At 37.7% G+C, this 25,206-nt stretch overlaps 1 protein-coding gene across 2 annotated transcripts in view; it reads left to right on the forward strand.

The window, feature by feature from the left end:
• Positions 1-25,206, forward strand: part of DYM (dymeclin) — a 351,414-nt gene that overhangs the window by 57,635 nt on the left and 268,573 nt on the right. For both annotated transcript variants that reach the window (XM_075993890.1, XM_012769895.3), the window contains exons 4-6: positions 3,049-3,142; positions 4,501-4,634; positions 18,451-18,523. In XM_075993890.1, coding sequence (XP_075850005.1) covers positions 3,049-3,142; positions 4,501-4,634; positions 18,451-18,523 — 301 coding nt within the window. The remainder of the gene's footprint in view (positions 1-3,048; positions 3,143-4,500; positions 4,635-18,450; positions 18,524-25,206) is intronic.

Here is a 25,206-nt window from a genome sequence, read left to right on the forward strand (position 1 = left end):
AAACTGTCTTGGTATATAAGCTCCATGAGACAGGGAGCTCCATTTGCAGGTCCCTCCTAAGTGCCCGAAACAGGGTGGGCACATATGAGCAGCTCAGTAAATACGGGGTGCATGAATGAATGAATGAAAAAGGTACAAAAAGATTTAATAACATTAATCTAGTATTCTGGTTGCTTTTTCCAACATCATAGAGTTATTTGTTTGTTTCTTTGTTTTTTAAATAGCTAACCATTTATAAATTCAAATGACTACTTACAAAGTCATTCAGTAATAAAGGGGCTGTTGAATGAACAAAGATTTTGAAGTTGGGATTCTGAATGACAGTCGTAGTCATATCAGCCTCAGTTTAGTTTGTTTCCATATTTGGTTTTGATTTACAATAGCTAGATAATGTTAAGTACCATATAGATATACTTGCAAAGGTTAACTTTTTTTTTTTTCTAAACAGTTTATCCTGAAATCTCAGGGTATTCTTTCATTAAACTAAACCCAAAGCTTGAAATAGGAATAGTGGAACTCTAACAATATCTAATATCCGATCACATATCTATTCTTGATTATGAAGGCTGGACAAAAACTCCCTAACTTGAACAAATGTTGCACCTTGTTACTCACAGTGGGGTTCTCTAACCAACAGCAGTGAGCAGTACCTGGGAGACAGGTTAGAGCTGCAGAATTTCAGTTTATGCTTCACACATGTACAGTCAGAATTTGCATTTTAATAAGAATGCCCTGTCATTTAAATGCACATTGAACTTTGAGAAGCACTGTCAACTTCAGTGGGTGTAGGGTAGATCTGTGATTTTGGAATTCCAGGAAGCTACCAGATAATGCTATTGCTGCTAGTCTGTGAACCACACTTGGATGAGCAAGGGTGCTACAACATTTTATCACAATGAGAAAGTTCAGCGGTTTCTTGCAGACTTGAAGCTGTGACAGGAACACATATCCAGCAGATAGAGCTAGTTAACTTAGCAGTTATTAAGCACAAAAGCCAGTATGCTGTAAAGGTATACTTATTCCCATGTAATTTTGGGTTTTTTTTGAGACAGAGTCTTGCTCTGTCACCCCAGGTAGAGTACAGTGGCATCATCATAGCTCACTGCAACCTCAAACTCCTGGACTCCAGTGATCCTCCTGCTTCATCCTCCTGAGTAGCTGGGACTATAGGCATATGCCACCACACCTAGCTAATTTTTTCCATTTTTGGAGAGATGGGGTCTCACTCGTGCTCAGGCTGGTCTTAAACCCCTTACCTCAAGTGATCCTCCTGCCTCGGCCTCCCAGGGTATTAATATTACAGGTGTCCTATGTACAATTTTTAAAAATATGTATGTGTAGACCTGGATTAAAAAAATATTCTGGAGAACTCCATCTTTTCAGATTTTTGACACATATCAAAAAGTTCAGTTATACTTAATTTCCAAGTCTGCATAAAAATGAATTCTCCTGGCAGGACAGGCCAGTATGTGTGAGTGTTTGCATTTCTGTTTTTCAAAATAGTTAAAAGTATACTTCAAAAGAGAAAAATATCTGAGCCTCTGGAATCTCAAATTTTAAAAATCATTGGTAAAGGAAAAAGACTGTGCACTTGCTACTAACATATTGATTTTGGGCCCATTTCTTTGCCTCTTTAATCATTAGTAACATTAAAAGTTCTGACTAAATAGTCTCTCCCTTCTGGTCAATTTTTAGCTTCTGTGACTTGCTATGCAACCTAATAGAACTTTATAGCTTCATTAAGCCCAGTCTCTTGATTTTAGGGGTTTGGTATAACTTAGCAGTTTAGAGTGAAGGATTTGAGCCAGTACATAAGGATGTGTCCTTGAGCATGTGAGGATCTGTGAAATGGAAGTATTCATAATACTGGTGTTCAACCTGGAGATTTGTCCTGGAGGGTCAAAAAAATTTTACGACCAGGCATGGTGGCTCACACATGTAATCCTAGCATCTTGGGAGGATTGCTTTAGCCTAGGAGTTCAAGACCAGCCTGGACAACATAGCAAAACCACATGTCTACAAAAATTAGAAAACTTAACTGGTGTGGTGGTGCATGCCTATAGTCTCAGGAGGCTAAGGTAGGAGGGTGGCTTGAGCCTGGGGGTTTGATGTTGCAGTGAACCTTAATGATGCCACTGCACTCTAGCCTGGCAACAGAGCAATACCCTGTCTCAAATATATATATATATATATATATTTATACATATATATATTTTTAAACAAATTCTTTAAAATTTTGTCTGATCAGATAACCTCCTCTCTAGCCACATTGCTTTATGTGTCTATTTTTCATTAGAATGATTTGTGATGATCTGAACAGAATTTTACTTTCACATTTTATTATATTCTATATCCTGGGGATACAGATGATCAGTTTTTGAGCTTTTTAATTGTATTATTTAATTTAATCTGTTTTTTAGAGATGAAGTCTCACTCTATCACCCAGGCTGGAGTACAGTAGCATGATTATAGGTCACTGCAATCTTGAACACATGGGCTCATGTGATCCTGCTGCCTCAGTCTCCCGAGTAGCTAGGACTATGGGGACACACCACCACGCTCGGCTAATTTTTAAATTTTTTGTAGAGATGGGGTCTCACTATAATGCCCAGGATAGTCTTGAACTCCTGGCCTCAAGTGATCCTCTTGCCTCAGCCTCCCAAAGTGTTGGGATTTCAGGGATGAACCATTGTGCCTGGCCTTGAGTTTTATTAAATGTCTACTTTTCTAAAGAGAGAGGAGTATGAGTATAAATTGAATTTATCTATTAATTATTATGTCTTTCCTTTATAATTTTGGATTCTGAAATGAGATGGCTACTTCTTTTATTTCTATTATTTTCATTTAGGAAATGATTTTTTGATGTTCAGAATTAAGACCAAGAGTAGCAGTTTCTTTCATTGCTTATTTGCCTGATTAGGTGTGAAATTGGCAATAAGGTTGGTCAATGAGCAATTTCAACTTGACATTTGGTTTAATAAATGTTATGATTTCACTTTGATTTCAATTCTTAGTTTTAACTTTTTAAAACCTTTTCTTCTCTTGCAGTTGAAAACAACCCTCGAACAGGAAATCTTGGTGCACTAATTAAGGTCTTCCTTTCTAGAACCAAAGAACTAAAACTTTCAGCAGAATGTCAGAAGTAAGCTGTCTAAAATCATGTTCACTTTATATTTAATAATATGAATTTTATTTTTCATTTACTGGTAGAAATAAATTATGGTCTTTTAAAAACCCCTGTGAAGGAATTCTCATTAAGGGAAAAAGGCAAAAGAGAGATGTCTTAACTTAGTGTCTAAGTTACAGGAGTGAAATTATAAATTCTAGAATCTGTTTGACTCTAGCATTTTAGACAATCTTTTTTTTTTTTTTTTTGAGACAGAGTCTCACTCTGTTGCCCAGGCTAGAATGCCGTGGCGTCAGCCTAGCTCACAGCAACCTCAAACTCGTGGGCTTAAGCGATCCTCCTGCCTCAGTCTCCCCAGTAGCTGGGACTACAGGCATGTGCCACTATGCCCGGCTAATTTTTTCTATATATTTTTAGTTGTGCAATTAATTTCTTTCTATTTTTAGTAGAGACGGGGTCTCGCTCTTGCTCAGGCTGGTTTTGAACTCCTGACCTTGAGCAGTCTTCCCCCCTCGGCCTCCCAGAATGCTAGGAGCCTGAGCCACCATGTCCGGCCTAGACAATCTTTTTTTCTTTTTATTTTTTTTTTTGGTTCATTCTCATACCTTATTGGCCTAGACAATCTTTAAAAATATATTTTTTAAATAAGATCAGTAGTGATGTAATTATTATTTAAAAAGGTAATTTTCTTCTGTTATCACTGCTGATCATACCTAGTTTAAATAAGACTTAGTTTGAGTATTAGTTCATTCTTTGTCCCTTACCTTTATTTGTTTCATGTTAGACTCAGTGGAAAGTTAACTTTTTGTGTAGTCAAGCATTTTTTAAAACCATTTTTAAACGACAGTCTCTTAAAAGGTTGTTTATTACCTTGTTTCTACACAAATTATATTTAATACAATTTTTACTTGTGAGTTTACAGTCATTAATACAAAACACCAAGTATTGTACTCTGTTGCTGGTGATGCCTCATTTAAAATTTTGACTACATATTTGCATATAGTCTTTTTATTACTGTAATTTTGGGGAGTTTTTAGCTTTCTTTTAATTGCTTTTATGTGGTACCACTATAAAGAACAGAGCAGTCATGTCTACAGACATCTATAAAGATTTTTATCAAGTAGACTCACTATGTAAAATTACATGGAATGAAATATGAAGTAAAATATAGTACCTATCAATGGCCCAGTGTAATAAATCATGAGCCATTAAAAGATATGGACATTGTTCTCATATTGCAAATAGGATGGACAAAATGGTTGACAAAATCGTGAGGACATGACAAATCATGAGGAAATCATGAACTAGAAATAAATGAATCATGCTTATGATTAAATATTGATTCTTGTGTGATTTTGGTGTTTCCTTTCTAGCCACATCTTCATTTGGCAAACACACAATGCTTTATTTATTATTTGCTGTTTGCTGAAGGTGTTCATCAGTGAGATGTCAGAGGAAGAATTACAACTTCATTTTATATATGAAGAAAAATCTCCTGGCAGTTACAGTAAGTATTGCCTTTGAAGATGTTCTGGATATATCATGTATAACATTACAAAGATAAACTTGGCCAGGTAAGGTGGCTCACACCTGTAATCCCAGCACTTTCGGAGGCTGAGGTGGGAAGTTGCTTGAGATCAGGTATTTGAGACCAGCTTGGGCAACATAGTGAAACCCTGTCTCTACAAAAAATTGAAAAATTAGCTGGGCATGGTGGCATGCACCTGTAGCCCTAGCTACTTCACCTGTAGCCTTGGAAGGCTACTTGGAAGGCTGAGGCAGGAGGATCACTTGAATCCAGGAGTTTAAGATTGCAGTAAGCTATGATCACACCATGGTACTCTAGCCTGAGTGACAGAAGAAGATCCTGTCTAAAGAAAAACCCTACAAAACCATTTTTAGATGGCAAAAATCTTACACAAACTCTGGTTATTATCATGTAAATTGGGAATTATGTTACATTTTGAATAAATCAGAAGCCATGGCATAGCAAAATAATAGTTTACTACAGTACTTTTAACTCAGAGTGGTAGAGAGACCATGTGTATTTATCTTTTTTCACTTCTGAGACACCTGATAGTAGAGGAATTTCCTACAATTACTATTGAACAACTTAGGACAGTCAGTTAGTTCATCTTTTTTTTGGCTCCTTATGGCTTCTTTTAAGATTATGAAACAGTTTTGGAAAAATAAAATATAAATTTCTGTTTTACTGTACTCTTTTTCTTCATTCTCATCCTCAGTGTATTTCCAGCTTACAGAAGGATATCCTTCATGATCCATACTTTGAAAATGTGATTTTATGGTCTTCTAATATTTTTTTTTTTGAGACAGAGTCTCACTTTGTTGCCCAGGCTAGAGTGAGTGCCGTGGCGTCAGCCTGGCTCACAGCAACCTCAATCTCCGGGGCTCAGCGATCCTACTGCCTCAGCCTCCCGAGTAGCTGGGACTACAGGCATGTGCCACCATGCCCGGCTAATTTTTTGTATATATATTTTTAGTTGGTCAATTAATTTCTTTCTATTTTTGGTAGAGACGGGGTCTCGCTCAGGCTGGTTTCGAACTCCTGACCTTGAGCGATCCGCCCGCCTCGGCCTCCCAAAGTGCTAGGATTACAGGCGTTAGCCACCACGCCCGGCCGTCTTCTAATATTTTAACATCTGTTCTGTGGCTGAGCACCGTGATAGCCATTTTGTGGGTTCATATCTGAGGAGGCTGTTTCCTTGTTTCTGTACAGTCAAAACTCACTAAGCTCTTCTGTAGGTTTTGAGGAAACTGAAAGTGGCAAATATCACAGGGAATGAAATCACTTTCTTATATTAATAGCAACACTGTGTACAAGGTGTGCATAACATTTAGCAGGCAAGAGCTTTTCATTTTGTTTGGTAAGAAGTTTGTATACTGAACCCTTTGCATTTGCTTGCTTTTTTCTTGATTTCTTTATTCTACTCAGGATTTAATTTTTTAAATACCCCAGATTTTACAAAGCGCGGCAGTAGAATAAAAAACTGTAGTTTCTTTTCATACAAGCTTATTTATTTGGATTTTTTTATATTTCAAATTATTGATATATTCAAAGAGTAATTTTAATCTCTATAATTTTTGCTAACCATGTCGAGTCACACTTGACATCCGAGTGCAAAGGGTGAATGGTATTTGCTGGAATTTACATGTGCGTTGTCTCCCCAATATGCAAGATAGATGAGCAAAATCTAGTTTGTGTTTGAACAAGATAACAATCTTTTGCTTTATGTTTTCTTTTTAATTTACATAGAAATTCTTTTTCTCTAACGATACTGGGCAAATATGGGTTGGGTTTGTTTTTATTCAATTTTCTTCCCTGAGAATGCAATTAAAAATTATAAAATTAAGTAGGTTTCTTAAGTACTCTAAAGTTTCTTTCTGAACAAATGATGTAGTTGGCTGGTTGCAGGGAATCTAAATCATATGTTTTACTTTTCTTTTAAAGCTATTATTCCTCATTTCATAGCTAAAATGTGATATTAGCTACTAACTATGTGATAGCTATTAACTTTGATATTATTATTGAATAAAGCAAGCATTATCAATATCAGTTTTAGCCGTTTTACTTGCTGTCATTTTTTATTGCCCCCTCTGTTCTAGAAGACCCATTCCATGGAAAATCACTCAGTGTTTTGCCTAGTTTGAGTTAGTATGAATTGCTACCTCATTAACTTTGGGTTAATGCGGGGAGGAGAGGAAGGAAAAGAGATGTAGATTCTTAAATCTCTTTGCTGTTAAAAAACAATTTTAAATTTCAAATGCTATGTATGCCATGTTATAATTTATCAAGTGAAGAATAAGTTCCTGTAAAGGGTGAATAAAATGATAATAAGCAGAAATAATTTTTTTTAAAGGCAAAGGCAAGTATAGATAAGGAAGAGAGAGAGAGAATATCTTTTCCTCCTTCCCATTTTATAACTGCGAGACTGGTATTTGGGTCCTTGGATGAAAATGTTTGCCTGATCTTCTCAGGGGAAGCAACTCTCCAGTTCATTGTAGATCAGATGTTTCTTCCTTGAATTCTATGCTGTCTACCCTTGAGTAATTGCTGCACCTTTGAGATTCTGCTCTAAGGAAGACAGGCAGCCAACTTTTGTGGAGACTACTTTTTATTAAGCTACCTTAGAAAAGGGAGGCAAAGCACTAGAAGCAAATTGAACCCTTCCGTGTTTTTAGAGATTGAGCATTTGTCATTTCATCAAAACTTATTTCAATAATAAAAGGCCCTTTTGACTCCACATTTGATTAGTGGTACTGAAAAAAACAGATTTCTTCTTCTTCTTTTTTCCCCCCAAATCTGGTCATAGGCAAAATACATTTTCTCTTTCTCTCTCACTGACTAAGAAGGAATGGAACATAATAAAGTCAAGACCTTCTAAATTACTTCTGAATATAGCGAGATTTTTTGCTTTTCTTGATTCTCTTTCTGAACCAACTATTATGTTCTCTGACATACCACATAACTAACTGTATGTTATCGTCATGGACTTAATCAAAGATTTTGTGAAAATTAACCAAGTTAGTGTGTGAGAAATTCTGATGTTTTGAATGTTATGTACTTTGTTTATTCTAGGAGGGAATGTTTGTGAGAATTCTGTAGAATCAACTTAATTTAATGTAACTGTTTGCATCATCTTTTATAATTACTGTTTATCATTCACCATTGATTTTCTTTTCTTTCATTTGTTTCTTTTTTGAGACAGAGTCTCACTTTGTTGCCCAGGCTAGAGTGAGTGCCATGGCGTCAGCCTAGCTCACAGCAACCTCAGACTCCTGGGCTCAAGCAGTCCTACTGCCTCAGCCTCCCAAGTAGCTGGAACTACAGGCACACACCACCATGCACAGCTAATTTTTTCTATATATATGTTAGTTGACCAAATAATTTCTTTCTATTTATAGTAGAGACAGGGTCTCGCTCTTGCTCAGGCTGGTTTCAAACTCCTGACCTTGAGCAATCCTCCCGCCTTGGCCTCCCAGAGTGCTAGGATTACAGGCGTGAGCCACCGTGCCCAACCACCATTGATTTTCAAAGCTTGTGCTTTATACATTGATTTTTAGTTTTAAGAGATAAATATGTTTAATTCACTGCTTTGATAATTTGCCTTCTATATTTGCTAAATATATACTGATATCTAAACAGAGCTCTTAATTAGAATTGTGTCATGTATGTGTTAGTTTTGTTAATGCTAGTCTTCATGTTTGTGGTGCCAACAGTACCAAAAACATAGTTCTACTTGGTGAGTTGCAGACCTTCCACAAAATCCAAGCCGCACGAATGGAGTGAATGTTTATACCCACAGGACTTAAGACCATAGTCCAACCAATACTTGCAAACCCAACATTTTGTTTTATATTGTGCCCTAAAAATTATGCATATTTTATATTTTATTTAACACTATCATTTTTATTTTAATATAAAATTATTTTTATTATACACCATTGAGTAAATTGATACACTTGAGAGATATAATGTATTTATTTTGGGGCCAAACATCTTCCCAGAGTATTCTCTTTGCCCCTGCATCCTCAGCTGTTCTCCAAGCTTGAGAAGCATTTTTGTTTATCCTTGGTAACTTAATGTTGGGGTGGTGGCAAAACAATACTTTGTCAACCATAGGCCACATTATCAAGGTGATTGTCTCACTGAAGGAGTCATCTCTGGTCTGATGATTGCTGATTCTGTGTACTGACAGACTGTCCCCTTCTTTTATGTGGAGTTAACAATTCAGGATTTTATACATGCTCTTTAATGTTGTATTTTGTTTATAATGGAGCCCACTCTTGGTCCACCAACTTGAATCCAGTGAATATCTTTTTAAGGCTAAAAACTTTCTGTTTTTGGCATATGTAATTATTTTCATCTTAGTCTTACATGTTGTTAGTTTGAGATTTCTACTTTAGCCCTTTTTATATTTTCCAACAATTTCTTTTTATAATTTATAAAAGAACAGTACAATTAAATTATTACTGCTGAATGGGAAAAAATGGAACCTCACTATGCAGTAGCTGATAAAAGATCTATTTATCATACCCCCACAATATGCCGAAATAAAATAAATAAATAAATAAAAAGATCTATTTATCAGCTGATATATGAATGTCTAGATTGGGTGTGTGGAAAGACTCTTTGGAGTAGGTAAGATACAGTGGCACAGGTTGTTTGAAGGTTGAATTTATAAAAGTAGAGGACCATCTGCAAACAATTGAGCAAAATCAACTGAGGCATGTTAGGTATGTTGGCTTATTTTACATACAGCATGTTTTTCTTTATCCCAGGCCATTGTAATAGTGCTGTGATCACATGGATATTGCTGGCATTTTCAGTGAAACAGTCTTTATGAGAGTAAAATGTGACTATCACTAAGCTTCCAGTTTGTAATCTAAATTTGTGAGGATTTTGTAGTTGAACATTTTCCCATAGGCTATGTATGATGTGGTAGCAGGTTATTAGAATTTGTATCATTATATGAGGATAGTTCTTTCCATTATTCCATGCCTTTGAGAGTTAGTCAAAGGGGACAAAGCTAACCCTAGGCAAAACTATAAAGTACTACAAATTGTTTCCATTTTCCTTTTGCCTTCAATGTGAGTTTTCCTTTCTTCTGTCTTGGTACTATGCCCCATACTGGCCAAGGTAATACTGATATTTATTTTACATTTCGTGTTTCATAGATCCACTATTTTAAGTCCTTAGGGGCCTAAATCTGTTATTTATTTCTGCAAACTCTTCTGATGGCTTGTTTGCTTATGTATTTGATGATGTTGATTGTATTTGTTTGATCTTAAACTGAGGCCCCAGTTAAGGGAGGATTTACTTTTGCTTCTAAAGGGAGCCAGGGTCTGTACCACCTGATGCCACTCTAGCCTCCTTCAACAGGTCTTAATGGTTTTCAGGTTCAGGTTCCCTTCCTTGACACTGATTGCAGGCTTAGTCTCCCAAGAGTGGGCTTCCCTGCATTGGCATTTGTCTTCAGGGTTACACTGCCTTAGAGTTTGTTTACTACTCACTGGTTTACACTAATTTGTGTTCACTTATTTGCTTGTGGTTGCTCTTTTTGATTATGGTGTTGGGGTCTTTGGAGATTTTGTTTACTTTATCGAGCCCATCAGTGCACTAAGAAGTGTTATTTTAGCCAAAAACTAAGTTTTGTACAGGACAGCTCATTGGCATAACTACTACACCACACTACTGCTAGTGGAAGCCAATTATAGTTTCTTTACAAGTATTTTTTATTTTTGTAAAATGAGGAAAGAAGTCTTTGGAGACTGAGAGACTGAAGATAGAAGCAACAAAGGGAAAAACAAAAAGCTGACAGGAAAGTTCAGGGAAATAGGAGGTGCTAGGATGAAGAGAAGTGAAGGAGTGTGGGTTTGCTTTGAAATAGAGTACCACCCGTGCCCGAGAGGCAGCCCCGTGGGTGCTGAGGGGTAGGAGGAGGCAGGTCATCTGCCAAGAGTTGAGGACAGCAAGGTATGTGGGCCCAAGGGGCTTGATAATTGTCAGTGCAGCTGTGTGGGGAGTAGAAAAGAGTCCAGGGACTTGACAAGGCCAAGTGAAAGTCTTACTTAACTGCATTTCCTTGGTGTAAAATAGCTCAAGGTAAATTTATTTTAAAAAGTTATTTTGTAGGACTTGCTCTCAACCATAGTGATTTAGGAATGTGTGTTTAGCCTTGCTTTCTTCTGGAACTATAATAAAATGTCAGTAATGGGACTTTGAAAAAGTCATGAATTTATTAGGTGAAAGAGAAGAAAGGGGAACACAATGTTAGTAACATTTTGCAAGTTGGAAGATTGAGTAATGATGAGCTTAAACAATCAGTGAAAGCTAAATACCTTCAGAGTTGGAGAACTCCAGAAAAAAAGCCAAGTCCTGCTCCAAAACCCTGGAAAGGTTAGGAATTGGAAGTGCCAGGTAGGTGTCTCTGAAGGCAGACAACCAAGATTGATTGGAAGCAGCAGTTAAATGCTGGGATTCTCTCCTTTGCCATGCAGTTGGGAGAACCCCGCTTCCTAGTTTACTACTAGAGATGTGTTTTCGGTAGAGACTGAACCCAGAGGGCCTCCCTGAGCAAGCTCTCAGGCACAGCGGAGGGCTGGTCCACTGAGAGCAGGGCTAAGTGAACAGGCCATGCATGGAAGGGTGAGGTGTCTTGACTTGGCAGCTAGGATACTGGCACTGGCACTTTACCCACTCCATTCCTTTTTCTGTCGGAAGATAGATACTCTTCTAGAGAAAATGAACCAAAACAAGAAAGAGACGACTTACATGTGGGTGTCCCTCAATGAAGCACCCCAAAACCGTCCGGTGGGAACCACCACTTTGCAGGTACGCACACTAGGCATTTGCTGTACTCTGACGGGTAAAGGGTGAACCAAGGATACCGAACAGTCGAACACAGAGGCCAACTTGTAAGAGATCAAAACGACAACCAAAAAACTGATATAAGCAGAAATTTGTGGAAGTAGATTTCAAAATTGCTAATTTGTACCTTTCTAACACAGCCAATTTCCTTTCCATTCTCCCCTGGCTTAAAACCTTTTTGACATTCTTTTCTTTGGAATTACCTTAAAAACCCATGGTATATCCATTTTGCAAAACTTGGTGGTGGTAAAGCTCTCTGTTGAAACTGGCGTTGACTTTTCTAGGTGGCTCAGATGCTTTGGCTTCTGTGGCAGCAGGTTTCATTGCTCTCATTTATCTGCTTGAACTGGCCCCTAGAGACTGGGGCAGACAGTAGCTCAAGAGGTAAGCCTGAAATCCTATAGTGTGTAGTTGAATGGTTTTTGCTCTGCTTATTTTTCATTTTCATATAAAATTTAATAATTTAACTTCATTAGTTATGGGTAAGCAATGCAAAAAATAAACCAATAATGGAAAAATGTGATTCACAATAAAAAAGAAAGCATGGATTTATTCCTTTAAAATATTTAACATATAAGACTTATAGTCTGTCTTTGCAGAAAACAGAAGTGCCTCTAGGAGGTCCTGCATTGTTCATTGTTCACATAGTATGTGCTATCGTTTTGTAATATTTTGCTCTCTTCTTTTTTTTCTTTATGTTATACTTCACTAACAGACATTTTATAATCAAACCTGGTAGACTATATTGTGCTTTAGGATAGTTAGAAACATTTCTGTTTGACCACAATAATAGCAGTCAACCAGAATTATTACTGATTTTATTGGAATATGCTATAGGACACAGGCTTATAAACATTGTAGTGCAATGAAATGTAGATCAATTTTATTTTTAGAAGAGTCCATTTGTTTTTCCTCTTTGTAATTCCTTTACAGAGACATTTTTGATTTTGCTAATTAGAAGTTTATATCTGAATTTTAATATTTTAGAATAACTTTGATATTAGCTTCACTATTAAAACTGGCAACAACATAGACTCTACCATGGTTTTCTGAATGTAAGTTTATTATAGATATAATCTAGTTATGTGTCTGTCATTGTAAGGAAGTCAGTTTTGTTCTGAACTTTCTAGGTACTCTGTTAACCTATTTTTGGAGTACAGCTCTGTTTGATTAAGTACTTTTAAAGTACTTTTTAGTACTTGTTTTTGGCATAATGTGGTTTTGGGCAGCATTGAGAAACTGGCAGTTTGATTTTCTGAGTGCAAAGGAAACAACAACAATTAGCTCTCTGTCTTTTAACATTCCATTTGTATGTGTGACCTGATTGATTAAGTGATCCATACGTTTCTTTTTTTCTGGTTGCTGCTTTGTTTTCCAGTGATCAGTGAGTGCTTTTTTTTATTCTTCTTTTCTCTCTCTCTTACTTTCCCCTCCAACTCTGATCGAAGGCATTTGAGTAGGATAGTATTTTATTGTTCTCTGCTTCTCTCCCTAAAGACATAATAAGAGCGGTAGCTCAGCATGTGGTACTGAATGAGTGCTGAATAGAATGACCAAACAGGACTGCAGCTTAGTGTTTTAGAGATATAAGGGACCTTCGATATCTTCTGTCTTTACCCCTTCCTCTGGTTAAGCTCACAGGCACCAGAGAAGTAGGGTTAGGGCTTTAGTGGTGGAACCCTAGGGATAGGGCTGGGATTTCAGTGACCTTGTTCTACATAATACTGATAATAATAACTTATATTTATTCATTGTTTTAGAATAAATATCCATAACATAAATAATAAATATCGAAAACATAATAAATATGTTTTAGAATAAATATGTACAACAATATCCATTGTTGTACATTGGATATTGAAGAAGCCAGGGACTTCTAGTCTGTGTTGATGAATGCCTAGTATCATCATATTGATGTGTAAACTAATGTATTACTTCCGATATCTCTCTCCTAACCTGGCTCATAGTACTCATTTACCAGAGAATTTGTATTTAGGGTGTTTGGTGGAATATGGATGACTGCATTCCACCCCACCCCCCCAACTTTGTATAGAAATAGGGCTTTAAAAATAGTTTGTAAGGTTTTTTTTTTCCTTTTTCTTTTTTCCCTTGAGAGTCTTGATTTGGGGTCAAAGCTGGGCTCTGCCCCCTACTCTAGTAAAGTAGCCTCTCTGAACCTTGATTTCTTCATCTATAAAATGATGATCATAACCATAACTACTCTTTAAGTAGTTGACACTGGGAACCAAGAACTGGGGAATACTGAGATAGGCCTAACTTGTGACGAAACCCAGGAAGGAAATATCCTGCAAACTCTGGTAAGAAGCCACTTATTCATTTGTAAAAAACCTTGCACGGGCCCCTGTCATCCTCCTTCTATGTGGTCATGGACATTGATGGATGCCCTACCAAAGAAGTCAGATTTCAAGGGATGAGGAGCTGCATACACATCTCAAGAATCAAACTGGTGAATGCCTAGGCGGGACCCAGAAACAAATGAAGGTGCTGAAACAATAGACATGTATGTGAGTCAGCTGAAGGGCTGAGACTTCTAAGAAGGTTCCAATAGTTCTATATGAAACTTATGTTGGCCCAAGGATTCCACCCTGAACCAGGACAAGAGTCCACACACCTACTCCACGGATGCCCCTGGAGCCACTTGACCTCACTATACATACCTTCCACCTATGACCCTTTTCATTGGGGCCATGGAGCCTGAGAAACACATCATTCCTGTTCAGCTCGAAGTAGCCAAGTAAGACGGACTCTCATCCCTAACCACTGAAGATTTTTTGACTCCATGTCTCTTGGGGAAATGTTAGGTAGGGATCAAATCTACAGGTGGTGGGGGTAGGCCAGGAGGGTGGGTCCTAGGGGTGGAGAAGGGGGTGAGCTGGGAGGGGGACCAATCAGGGGAAGGGAATACAGGAAACTGCAAAACACCTGATAATCATTTGGTAGTATCCCATACCTCCTGCAAGCCCTGCCACAGACCAGATCAATAAAAGAAAACCACCTGGTAGTCCTCAAAAAAATTAACGTGAGATAGAGTATGAAGTACTCAGCATAATGCCTGTCAAAGCATTGAGTACTCGGTAAATGTTAGCTATTAATATTATCTCACAGAAGCTAAGATTTGAAATATTAAATATATGGAGCTAGGGAGGTAATTTAAAACTTTTTAACAGAGAAGTCTTTTTTTAAGAGATGGGGTCTTGCTATGCTGCCCAGGCTGGCCTTGAATTCATGGGCTCAAGGGATCCTACTACCTCAGCATCCTGAGTAGCTGGTACCTTAGGCGAGTACCTACCATTGAGAGAGAATTCTTAAGAGAAATGTTCTTTCCTAAAGAGAGAGAAACTCTAGGTTATAAAACTTCACAATACAATAAACACATTCAATCTCTGCAAAGTCCTTTGCTCAAAGAACCTCAATTTACTTTGACATTGACTTACAAATTTCAAGGACTTTTAAGATTCTCTTTATGAAATGCATGAATATATTACTATAGTTTTTGGTAGATGAGTTTATATTTATCTGTTTTTATTGGAACTAAGGAAGGTATTTGGCCTTATGCGAAAGCTAAGGTGATATAAATGCTACTTGGAAAATAATGCAATATGAATGACTTGTTTAACATCAAACCAGGTAAGCAATCAAATCTTGTCACTATTAAAATACAATTATTTACTTCTAGATTAGCCTAGAAACAAGAATATAGAATTCCGAGGCTTTTTTTTTCTTTTTTTAGTAAGTGGGAATCTTCAGAGATTTCCACTGGAAATTGCTTATTCTTGTCTTCTGTTAGAGCTTTGACCTTGAAATGTTGCATTTTACTTGCATCAAATGTATTTACCATTAACTTCATTATTGATAACAAAGCTGTGAATATACTCCTTAATTGATTCACCTGTAAACTTGGCTGAGGTCAGAATTTGGATGGCACATAGAACTGAATAGAGAATCCTCGTCACCAGTTTAAAATTTAAAAATTAGATGTGTGAACACCCCTACAAGTATAAAATAATCCAGTCATGCACCATCTGTGGTTCTTGAGTGCTTGTTCCCTCACCTTCTGTAATTAAACAACTATGCTGGCTGCTTGGCTGAACAGGGATATGTTTTTAGACTGGCATTTGGTCTGAAACATTCTTTAGGGAATCAGTGAGTGATTTTAAATGTTCTTTCTTAGTTGGGTCTGGGACACACATTCTGTAGAATGAGCCAAGGAGTGTGACAGTTCAGCAAACATGTATTAATATGTGTTATGTGCCAACAAATCAACGTATTGGGATATGTTGTTAACTCACTTTGGTTATGTTGGGCAGCCTTGGGGACGAGAGGGGTTTTAGTTAGATCTATACTTCTTATCATGTAGCCTCAGAGACAAATGTTACTTAGTCCTTTATTTTCTTCACTAGTTGAGCCAAGCTCACTGCTGCTTGGAGTGAGATTTAATGTGGTTGTTGAACTTGAGTCTTGCTGTGTATCCTTTTTAACACTGACTGGTGTGTCCAGTATGATTTAATATTATCTTTAAGATTTGTACTCACCTCTCAGAGGGTTGCTGTGTCAGTTCTATTTGTGGCAAGGCAGGAAGAAATTTCTTTATAATTTCTGAATACCAGGTGGTATTGTGTCTAGAAAAATATTACTTACTTTTATTTGAGACTCCAAGTGCCTCGATGCTTTGGAAATAACTGCTGGATTTGTCTGTAGACACTTGAGTTCAGTTCAGCAAACTGTACTGAACATATATTATGAGCAAGCTCCTTGTGAGTCATCACCCTCAATAAGTATAGAGTCCAATAGAGGCCTGCCTGTATGTAGACAGAAAATGATGATATAATGTAACCAACATATGCAATGAAAGACTTATGCATGAAGCATAGATACTTTATAGAAGATTATTTTTATTCAGGGTGAGGCAAGAGAGTTGAGTTTTATGGTGGAGATGTAGACTGAGGATGGTTCAGATGGATAAAGATGGGCTTTTTTATTTCTTTTTTTTGAGACAAAGTCTCACTCTGTTGCCCCTGCTTGAGTGCCGTGATGTCAGCCGAGCTCACAGCAACCTCAAACTCCTGGGCTCAAGCAATCCTTCTGCCTCAGCCTCCTGAGTAGCTCAGACTACGGGCATGGGCCACTATGTCTGGCTAATTTTTTCTATTTTTGGTTGAGACGGGGTCTTGCTCTTGCTCAGGCTGGTCTCGAACTCCTGAGCTCAAAGGATCCACCCGCCTTGGCCTCCCAGAGTGCTAGGATTACAGACATGAGCCACCGTGCCCGGCCAAAGATGAGCTTTTAAAAAATTTGGTTTTTATTGTTGGAGGGTAATCCAGGCAGAGGAAATGTTACCTAGGTGTAAAGTGGCATGTAGCAGAGATCTAGGTATTGCTGGAATGTATATTGTGAAGGGAGTGATAGAAGGAGATAAAAGTAGAAAGGGTTGCAGGACCTGTATCTTGAAGGGTCTGGCCTGCTGTACTTTGGAGCTTGGAATTTTTTCTAAATACCTAGTAATCAGCTTCAGGTAACTGAAGAGATCTCAACCAGGAGAGTGAAAAGGCAGAGTTTAGTTAGTGCCCTCAGATAGCCATCTGGAGTTTGAATTGGAGAGGAGTAAAATTGGGGTTACAAATACTAACTAGGAAGGTTTAAAGGAGTCCAGGGATAAGTTTTAATTTAGTAAACTTGTGTAACTGAACTGCAATGTTGAGACAATGACAGGGAATGAAGAAGAGAGGAAATAGCAGAGAGTTGGATTGTGTAATCGAGAGGACTTATAGAGATGGATTGGTTATAGAAGGATGCGTGAGAGAGCAGTCTGGGTTTTGGTTTTAGTCACCAAAAAAGGAGAGTGAAGAAATAAGCATTCAGAGTGTTGGGAGAGATCAGTTCAGTTTTGAACATGTTGAGTTTAAGGTACTGTGATGTGTCTAGGTGTGGAGATAGCCAGTTGGCAATTGGATCTAAAGATACGATATTCAGTGGAGAGGTGAAGAGGGAAACTGTAGATTTAGGAACCACCAGCATGTAAGTGGTGATTAAGGAAGGAGACCATAGTAAGAAGGAAGGAAGCCAGTGGTAGAACTCGGGGAACATACAAGTAGTTGAAAGATATTCCAAAGAAGCAACTGGGAAGAAATAGGAAAAGAAGTTGGTTAGAAATAAGATGTTATAAGAACTGAGGAAAGAAGGAATTTCATGAAGGAGTAGGTGTCAGTGGTGTCCAAAACCACATAAAATATTGATTGGCTTTGGAAGTTTGGAGGTCCCTTAGCTATAACAGTTTGGGATAGAGGAACATTTCCATCAGAATGGTAATTTGCGTCCTGCCGTTGATGCTTATTTATTCTGTGTCTTGGGAAAGCCTTTTTACCTTTGGCTCCTTGTCTGTAAAGAGGTGGTTGGCCTCTGTAGCAGGTTTTAGCCTGTGGTCCATGGAGTCCCAGGGGTAAATAAAAGGTGCCTTGAGGCCCACCACAGAGATCAAGGGTAAGGTCAGATATTTATAGAGGCAGGTCAGATATTTATAGAGGCAGATATTTATAAGTCCTATCCTGCTTCAAACAAGGCCACTAGAGAAGCTTGATTTTTATCTGTTTTATATATTTGACTTTAGTATAAAATTTCACTGAAAGAAACATAGTGCAGTATAAAAAATTTGAAAACTACCTTCCTGTAGAAGCCTTAAGTACCTTCAGGCTTTGAAAACTATCTTGTTACTAGCTGATGTTGAAAGTTCCTATTCTAGATAAAGATCATAATAGATGCCAACTTGCTCATGATTTGGATTTTATTCAGAGGTCAATGTTAGTGTCTGAGTTTATGTAATGATAACTTTTAATTCTCAATAAGAATGAAAATGTAACTTCTAAACAACTCCATTCTACTGTATATTTTGTTAAAAACTTTTTATGTGTCTTGCCAGGTTCTGACTCAGAAGATCTATTGGAAGAATTGCTCTGCTGTTTGATGCAGTTAATCACTGATATTCCACTCTTGTAAGTTCTGGCTAAGCCAGGATTTGTTATATCTTTCTTATATATTGGAGATAATAATTTATCATGTCGAAGAGTTTGTAGGTTCTGGTGTAATACTTTCATGTGTGTCTTTTAAGAATTATATATCCATGTTTTCTTTGTCTTGCCTAATAACATTTAGACTCTGCCTATCTATCATCAAAACAAAATATTATGTTAAGGGAAAAATAAACTCTTTAGCAGTATTATTAAGTGTATGGTAGGCACAGAATTAGAATAATCCCTAATAAGAGGTCTTACAGCTCTCTGGAAAGAAGAGTTTGAGAAGTAATTTCAATCTACTCTATATGTGGTAGACATAGCTAATTGATCACCTAATATTTGTTCCTCCTTTCTTCTTGATTTCCTTATTTTATTTCTGGCCTCCTTTTGGAGAGGCCAGATTTCCATTTCCAGCCTTCCTTGAAGCTAGATAGGGTCAGTAAGATGTAGGGGAAGGTGCTCTAATGAGACTTCCCGGTAAAGCTCTTTAAAGGGAACTGATTCAGCTAGGAGGCACATTTTTGCATTCTCAATAGTCCTTTTTCCTGCTGTCTGGAATGTGGACAAGGTCTTTTGAGTTGTGTGGCCATCTTGGCACCATGAACCATGAGACTCACAGAAAATTCTGCTTTGACGTCTTTGAGGTGCTGAACCAAAGTCAACAACTACCTATCCCCCTCCCTCACCCAGACTGCTCATGTGACAAAAATAGATCCTTATTTGTCTATACTACTGTAACTGGGCTTCTGTCACTGCAGCTCATTGCAACTCTTATGTGATTCAAAATGTTCATCTCATTTGTTATTTTTAATGGAGTGATTCTCAACTTTTAAAAAAAAATTGTCTCCCTGAGAAGCCTTGTTAGACATTTCTTTCATACTTGCCTCTCCTCCCCCAATGGAATTTAAATACCCCTGACCCACTGAATATCTGTTGATATACTGTGGGCCTTTAGAGGGCCACAAACCCTTATAACATCTATGGATTTTTTTTTCACTCCCTGAAGAACCAGTTTTCATCCCCTGTTGAGAATGCCTATTTCATCCCCTGTTGAGAATGCCTATTTAGAAGGAATTATTTTTGAAATAAAGAAGTAGATTTTGAAGTTTATCATCACAGAATTTCAATCTACATGGGCATGTGGTTGGAAATATGCTATTTACTTATGGCCTCAAAAAGAAAGATGGGTATTTGTGAGAAAATGGGTTCCTGACTTCTATTGTACATGAATGCTGCATCCAGAATTTTAATGTAGATTTAGAAGTGAGACCCAGTAACCCCTGTTGTGATTTGGTCTGGTGGTGTGCAGCCTTGAAAGTAGGGCTGAGACAACTGAGGAGTCACCTGATAGGGAAGGGCATGGGGACAATTTCCCATTCAAATTGAACTCTTGTGACAGACACAGCTATTTACACACTCAATATCCTTTCTCCCCCTCCTTTCTAATGGAACTACAGTATTGTTCGGGGGTGGCACTGTGTGCCCAGCTTAGTTCTCAGATATCTTGGCACCTACATGTGGCCAGATGACATAGTTTGGGTCAATTTTATGGAAGCAGAAGTCATGAACTTGCAGAGTATGCCCCCTTCAGCCTTTTGCTTATTGCTCGCTTTATTCCTTCTTGGAATGTGGAGACAATGCTTGGGCCATCTTGAAACTGTCATGAGTGCCACATGCAAAGAATAATGTCCCAGGAGCATGGGATATTGACGACATTGTGAAACTATATACTCACCCTGCATCCCATATCTTTGGATTTTTTTCTTACATGGGAAAAATAAACACCTATCTTGGTTAAGCCACTATGGTTAGGTTTATTTAAACATATGGTCAGATGAGGGAGGGGGGAACACATATAACATGTATTGCCTTCTTGTCATGGTATGTGAGGTGCTTCATATGTTCCTGATTTAATTTTAGAAATAGCACCACCTCTAGTTACATTTTTTTCATTACCAAATACTAGCAATTTAGTATATATCCTAAATGAGAGAGAGTGTGTGTGTGTATTTTTTTTTTTTTTTGCCTCTATTGATATTATGTTTCAGTGATGTTAAAGGGGATGGAAATAATAAATACTTTTAGATGGTAAATAAGCCATGAACAGAAGGAATAGAGCAGACATTTAACACTCTCAAGGAGCAGGCAGATAGTGTAATATATCAAACATTTCAGTGTTTTAATGTGTTTATACCTTTTAAATTAACTGAAAATGCACAGACAGCCAGCTGTCTTGTATTATGTACAGTCAGCTTTAACCAGCTGCTGAAACAATTTCTTATGATTTAATGTTCTTGGAACTCCAGCCTACAAGAAGGTTTGTTTTGGTAACAGTTTCCATGTGAAACCAAACTACTCTTTAAGTGTTTCATTTACTCTAACCATAGTGCAGTATAAAGGGGGTCAGCTTACGATTTAAGACGGAATATGAATATATGAAGGCGGTGCTTTCACACCTGAACATCTTCAGCCTTTGCTGAATTCACAGGTGAATGACAAGAGAAATCTAATTTTAATGGCCCTTGAAGGTAATTCAAAACTAGCTTGAATGTTTCTTACAAGATTTTTGTTAAATCGTTAATGTATTTTCTTTCTTTTTTAAAATTTATTTTTAAAGCTTTAGAAGGTACAAGTGCAGTTTTGTTCCGTGGATATATTTCACAGTGGTGAAGTCTGGGCTTTTAGTGTACCCAGCATGCAAATAGTACACATTGTTCCTAATGTGTAGTTTTTCACCCCTCACTTCCTTCCCACCTCTTGGAGCAGTAGTCCCCATTCCTTTTGGCACCAGGGACCAGTTTCATGGAAGACAATTTTTCCACGGACCAGGGGTTGGGGGTGGTGGGGAGGCGGAGCTCAGGCAGTGATATGAACGATGGGGAGTGGCTGTAAATACAGATGAAGCTACGAAGCTTCACCTCTCAACCACACCCCCCACCCAGTTCCTAACTTTCATGGAAGACGATTTTTCATTGGAGGGTAGGGAGCCAATGGAGCTCTATGGCCTGGGGGTTAGGGACAACTTTCATGGAAGACGATTTTTCATTGGAGGGTAGGGAGCCAATGGAGCTCTATGGCCTGGGGGTTAGGGACCGACCTCAGTTTTGGAGTCTGCAGTGTCTGTTATTCCACTCTGTGTGTCCATGTGTACCCATTGTTCCCACTTATAAGTGAGAACATGTGGTATTTGATTTTCTGTTCCTGAGTGTAATAGAAAGAACATGTGTAGGTAGACCAGAGGTGGCAGTTGGAAGCCCAGTTTTGAATTTGTGACACTGTATTGGTTCTTGCAGTGTTACTGTAAGGGTTGAATGTGACTTCTGTGAATCAACCCAGTGCTGGAGTTTGGGTGGGGCCACAGGGCCATAGCAGCAGAAGCGGTGGTGTGTTGTGTAGACCCAATACTTATACTTTGGGGACTGCTTGTGATGCTGTTTTATTATGAAATAGAAATTATTTTGAGGTCTCAAGGTAGATTTTTTTCCTTTTTATGTTTTTGTTGCTATTGTTTTTTGGTGCAGCTAGTTATTATATATGATGTATATGATATATCACATTGTTAGCTGTGTGTGATGATGTCAATGTCAAGTACAGACCCCAACCCATCTCTCTAGTGCTGCCAGTCTGGACAGGTCTATGTGAAGTCTACTCAGAGTGGGCCTTTGTATTGCCCCCTGGCTTGATACACAACTTCTTTCTCTGAGATCCATTTATGTGTTCTGTCTTATGAACCTGTGAACTCATCAATGACTAGAACTATCTAATTTTTAGCCTGGCCCTGATTTGTAGATTTATCAATTATAATTTAATATAAGAAAACATTTTATAGGTTTTTATAAGTTATATATTGATAGAGATGAGATTTTCATAATCGATTGCCTTCACTGCCTTTTTTAGTGAGTGTATATCTATTCGTGTAATGTGACTTAATCTACTTGTGTTCAGGGAGTATCTGATGTTATTTGCTAAGCTCCACCTCACTCCTCCTGCTTCGGCTTCACTGGTATCCTCGCCCATGTGGAAAATGCCAGCCCATTTTGTCTGCAGGGCCTTTGCCCTTTTTCCTCCCACAGTCACTGTCCCTTCAGGTATTTGCCTGGCTCGTGCTCTGCCCTCCTCCTTGCTTCCTGCTCTGAGGTCTGTGTTTTAGAAATGACTGCTCTGACTACCCTAAAATAGCTCCCCTCTCATTCTGTGTCCTTTGATCATGCTTTTTTTGTCTTACCACTTTTCACTACTTTTGATATTATCTGTTAGCTCTGTTGGTCATATTTCTCCAATAAAATTAGAATGAAATCTCCCTGAAAACAAGGGCTCTTCTTGTGCCAGGACTTGGTATGCTCACTGCTGTATCTCTGGTATTCAAGTTAGCCTGGCACGTGGTAGAATCTCAAATAATTTAATCACTGAGTAAATTAGTAGGAGTATAACCTATTCCGTGTGCTTAAAGCATTTTGTATGTTTCTTAGCATCTAGTCTATACAGAAACAGGATTGTGCTAAGACATATTCCATTGCAAATGTAGTGGCTCAAAGCTCTTTGTAATTGGCACATTATAACAACTAGGTGTCTTACTGACATTTGTAGTAGAAAGGGGCTACTAGAAGAGGAAACACTAAGAAATAATACTTGACAACTTAAAAAAAAAAAAAAGACATGATCTCACTCTGTCGCCCAGGCCGGAGTATAGTGACATGAATATAGCTCACTGTAACTTCTAACTCCTTGCTCAAGCAATCTTCCTGGTTCAGCCTCCTGAGTAGCTAGGACTGTAGGTGCATGCCACCACCCAGCTAATATTTTTATTTTTTTGTAGAGATGGGGGTCTCACTGTGTTGCTTGGGCTGGTCTCAATCTGCCCTCCAGTGATCCTCCTGCCTTGGCCTCCCAAAGTGCTGGGATTACAGGCATGAGCTGGCTGGCTGATATCTGACAATTTTTAAGGAAATAGTAGATTAATTAGTTATGAATGCTGAGTAGTCTGGGGCCATTCAGTTTAGGGACAATTGGCTTTAAATCTCAGTAGACCCTAGATTATAATACAGCATAATAATTTATATATTTCTTACATATATAAAAATTCATAGTATAATTTATTTTTAATTAAATTCATCCTCTAAAACATATTTGGAATATACTATGTGTATTCACTGTCATGGCCCTGGCCACAGAAAGACATGGCTGTTGAAGAGCTTAGAACCAGATAGATAGACAGAAAGATAGCCCAGTGAGAGGAACAGTTGGTAAATGCCACAGTCATTTGGAGCCGAGTGATTAGCAGTGGCTAGGACATTGAAGAGGCAGAAAGGAGCTAGATAGGGACCTCTTTGGTGTGAATAATGTGTTTGGAGAATCACAAGCACAGCTGTTTGAGTAGAGCAGAGGGTTTGTGGAAGATTAGGGATGGGGAAGCTATGTTGTGTGAGAGAACAAAGACTTTGAATGTTAGAGGACTGAAGATCTGATTATGTTTAGGGTTCTCTGTTTATTAAGACATAAAAGGATATAATTTTTAAAGGCATTTCTTTAAAATCCACATTGGAAATATGAAACTAAGGATGAAACTAAGGATGAAACTAAGAATGAAACTAAGAATCATATTTATAAATTCAGTTTATTCATAGAGTTTCTGAATTGTAATAACATTATATAAAATATACATTTATTCAACCCATAGACTAATGGAACTGGCTTAGATGTTTTATTGTGGAAAATTTGATTGTTGACAACGTTTGGTGCTACCAGTGAGTAGGTGGTTCAAGAGCCTGAAGAGTCATAAATGATTTTTTAAATGAAGTCTCCAAGTGGTTGGAAGAGAGTTGAAAGGAGGGACCCATAGTTGGCAATCACAATGAGAAGAATCTTGACAAAATTAAGTCTTCCTATCCATGAACATGGAATATCTTTCCATTTATTTAGTTCTTTAATGTCTTTAAACTGAGTTTTATAGTTTTCCTCATAGATATTATACATATTTTGTCAGACTTATACCTAAGTATTTCATTTTTTGTGTGCTAATGTAAATGTGTACCACTGCTTTTTGATTCATTATTTATTGATGTCTGGTCAGATTGTCTCTTTCTGCCTACTTGCACATTTCCCCTTGCTATATTTTTTTACTATATTTAAATTACTGTTTTTAGTTTTTCTGTATAATATACTTTTTTGTTTGTTCATTGATAAGCAGTAACACTTGACTCTCCCTTTGTAAGTTGAAGATATCAGTGCCCACACCATTCAGTTCTCTTCCCTTTCTTCCCTCTCTTAACTTGTATTATCTGTACTTTTATGTCTACTTTTTTTCCATGACAAGTTTACTTAAGATTGTTCTTTGTAAGAAGTGCGCACAAGGAAACTAATGGGAAGGGATTAGTTAAGTTCAGTAAAAATAACGGGAAGGCAGAACTTTGTGTTTCTTAAATATTTACTACATCTTTCCTCTTGTTTTAAAATATTACTAATTTCCTAAATCAGAAAATAGGCATATCTCCCTTACAACCTCATTGGAGCTAAGTTAGCTGATGGATAGTCTAAATGGCAAAATTGATTTGGAAATGTGTGTGTATGTTAAATTTTCTCTTAGTATATCTATTATTTTCAGAACTAATTTTTAAACAGAACAAAACCAAGCCACTCTATGAAGAACTGACAAGGGAAGAGTT

The sequence above is a fragment of the Microcebus murinus genome, chromosome 17 (genome assembly GCF_040939455.1).
Source record: "Microcebus murinus isolate Inina chromosome 17, M.murinus_Inina_mat1.0, whole genome shotgun sequence".
Classification (NCBI taxonomy): domain Eukaryota; kingdom Metazoa; phylum Chordata; class Mammalia; order Primates; family Cheirogaleidae; genus Microcebus; species Microcebus murinus.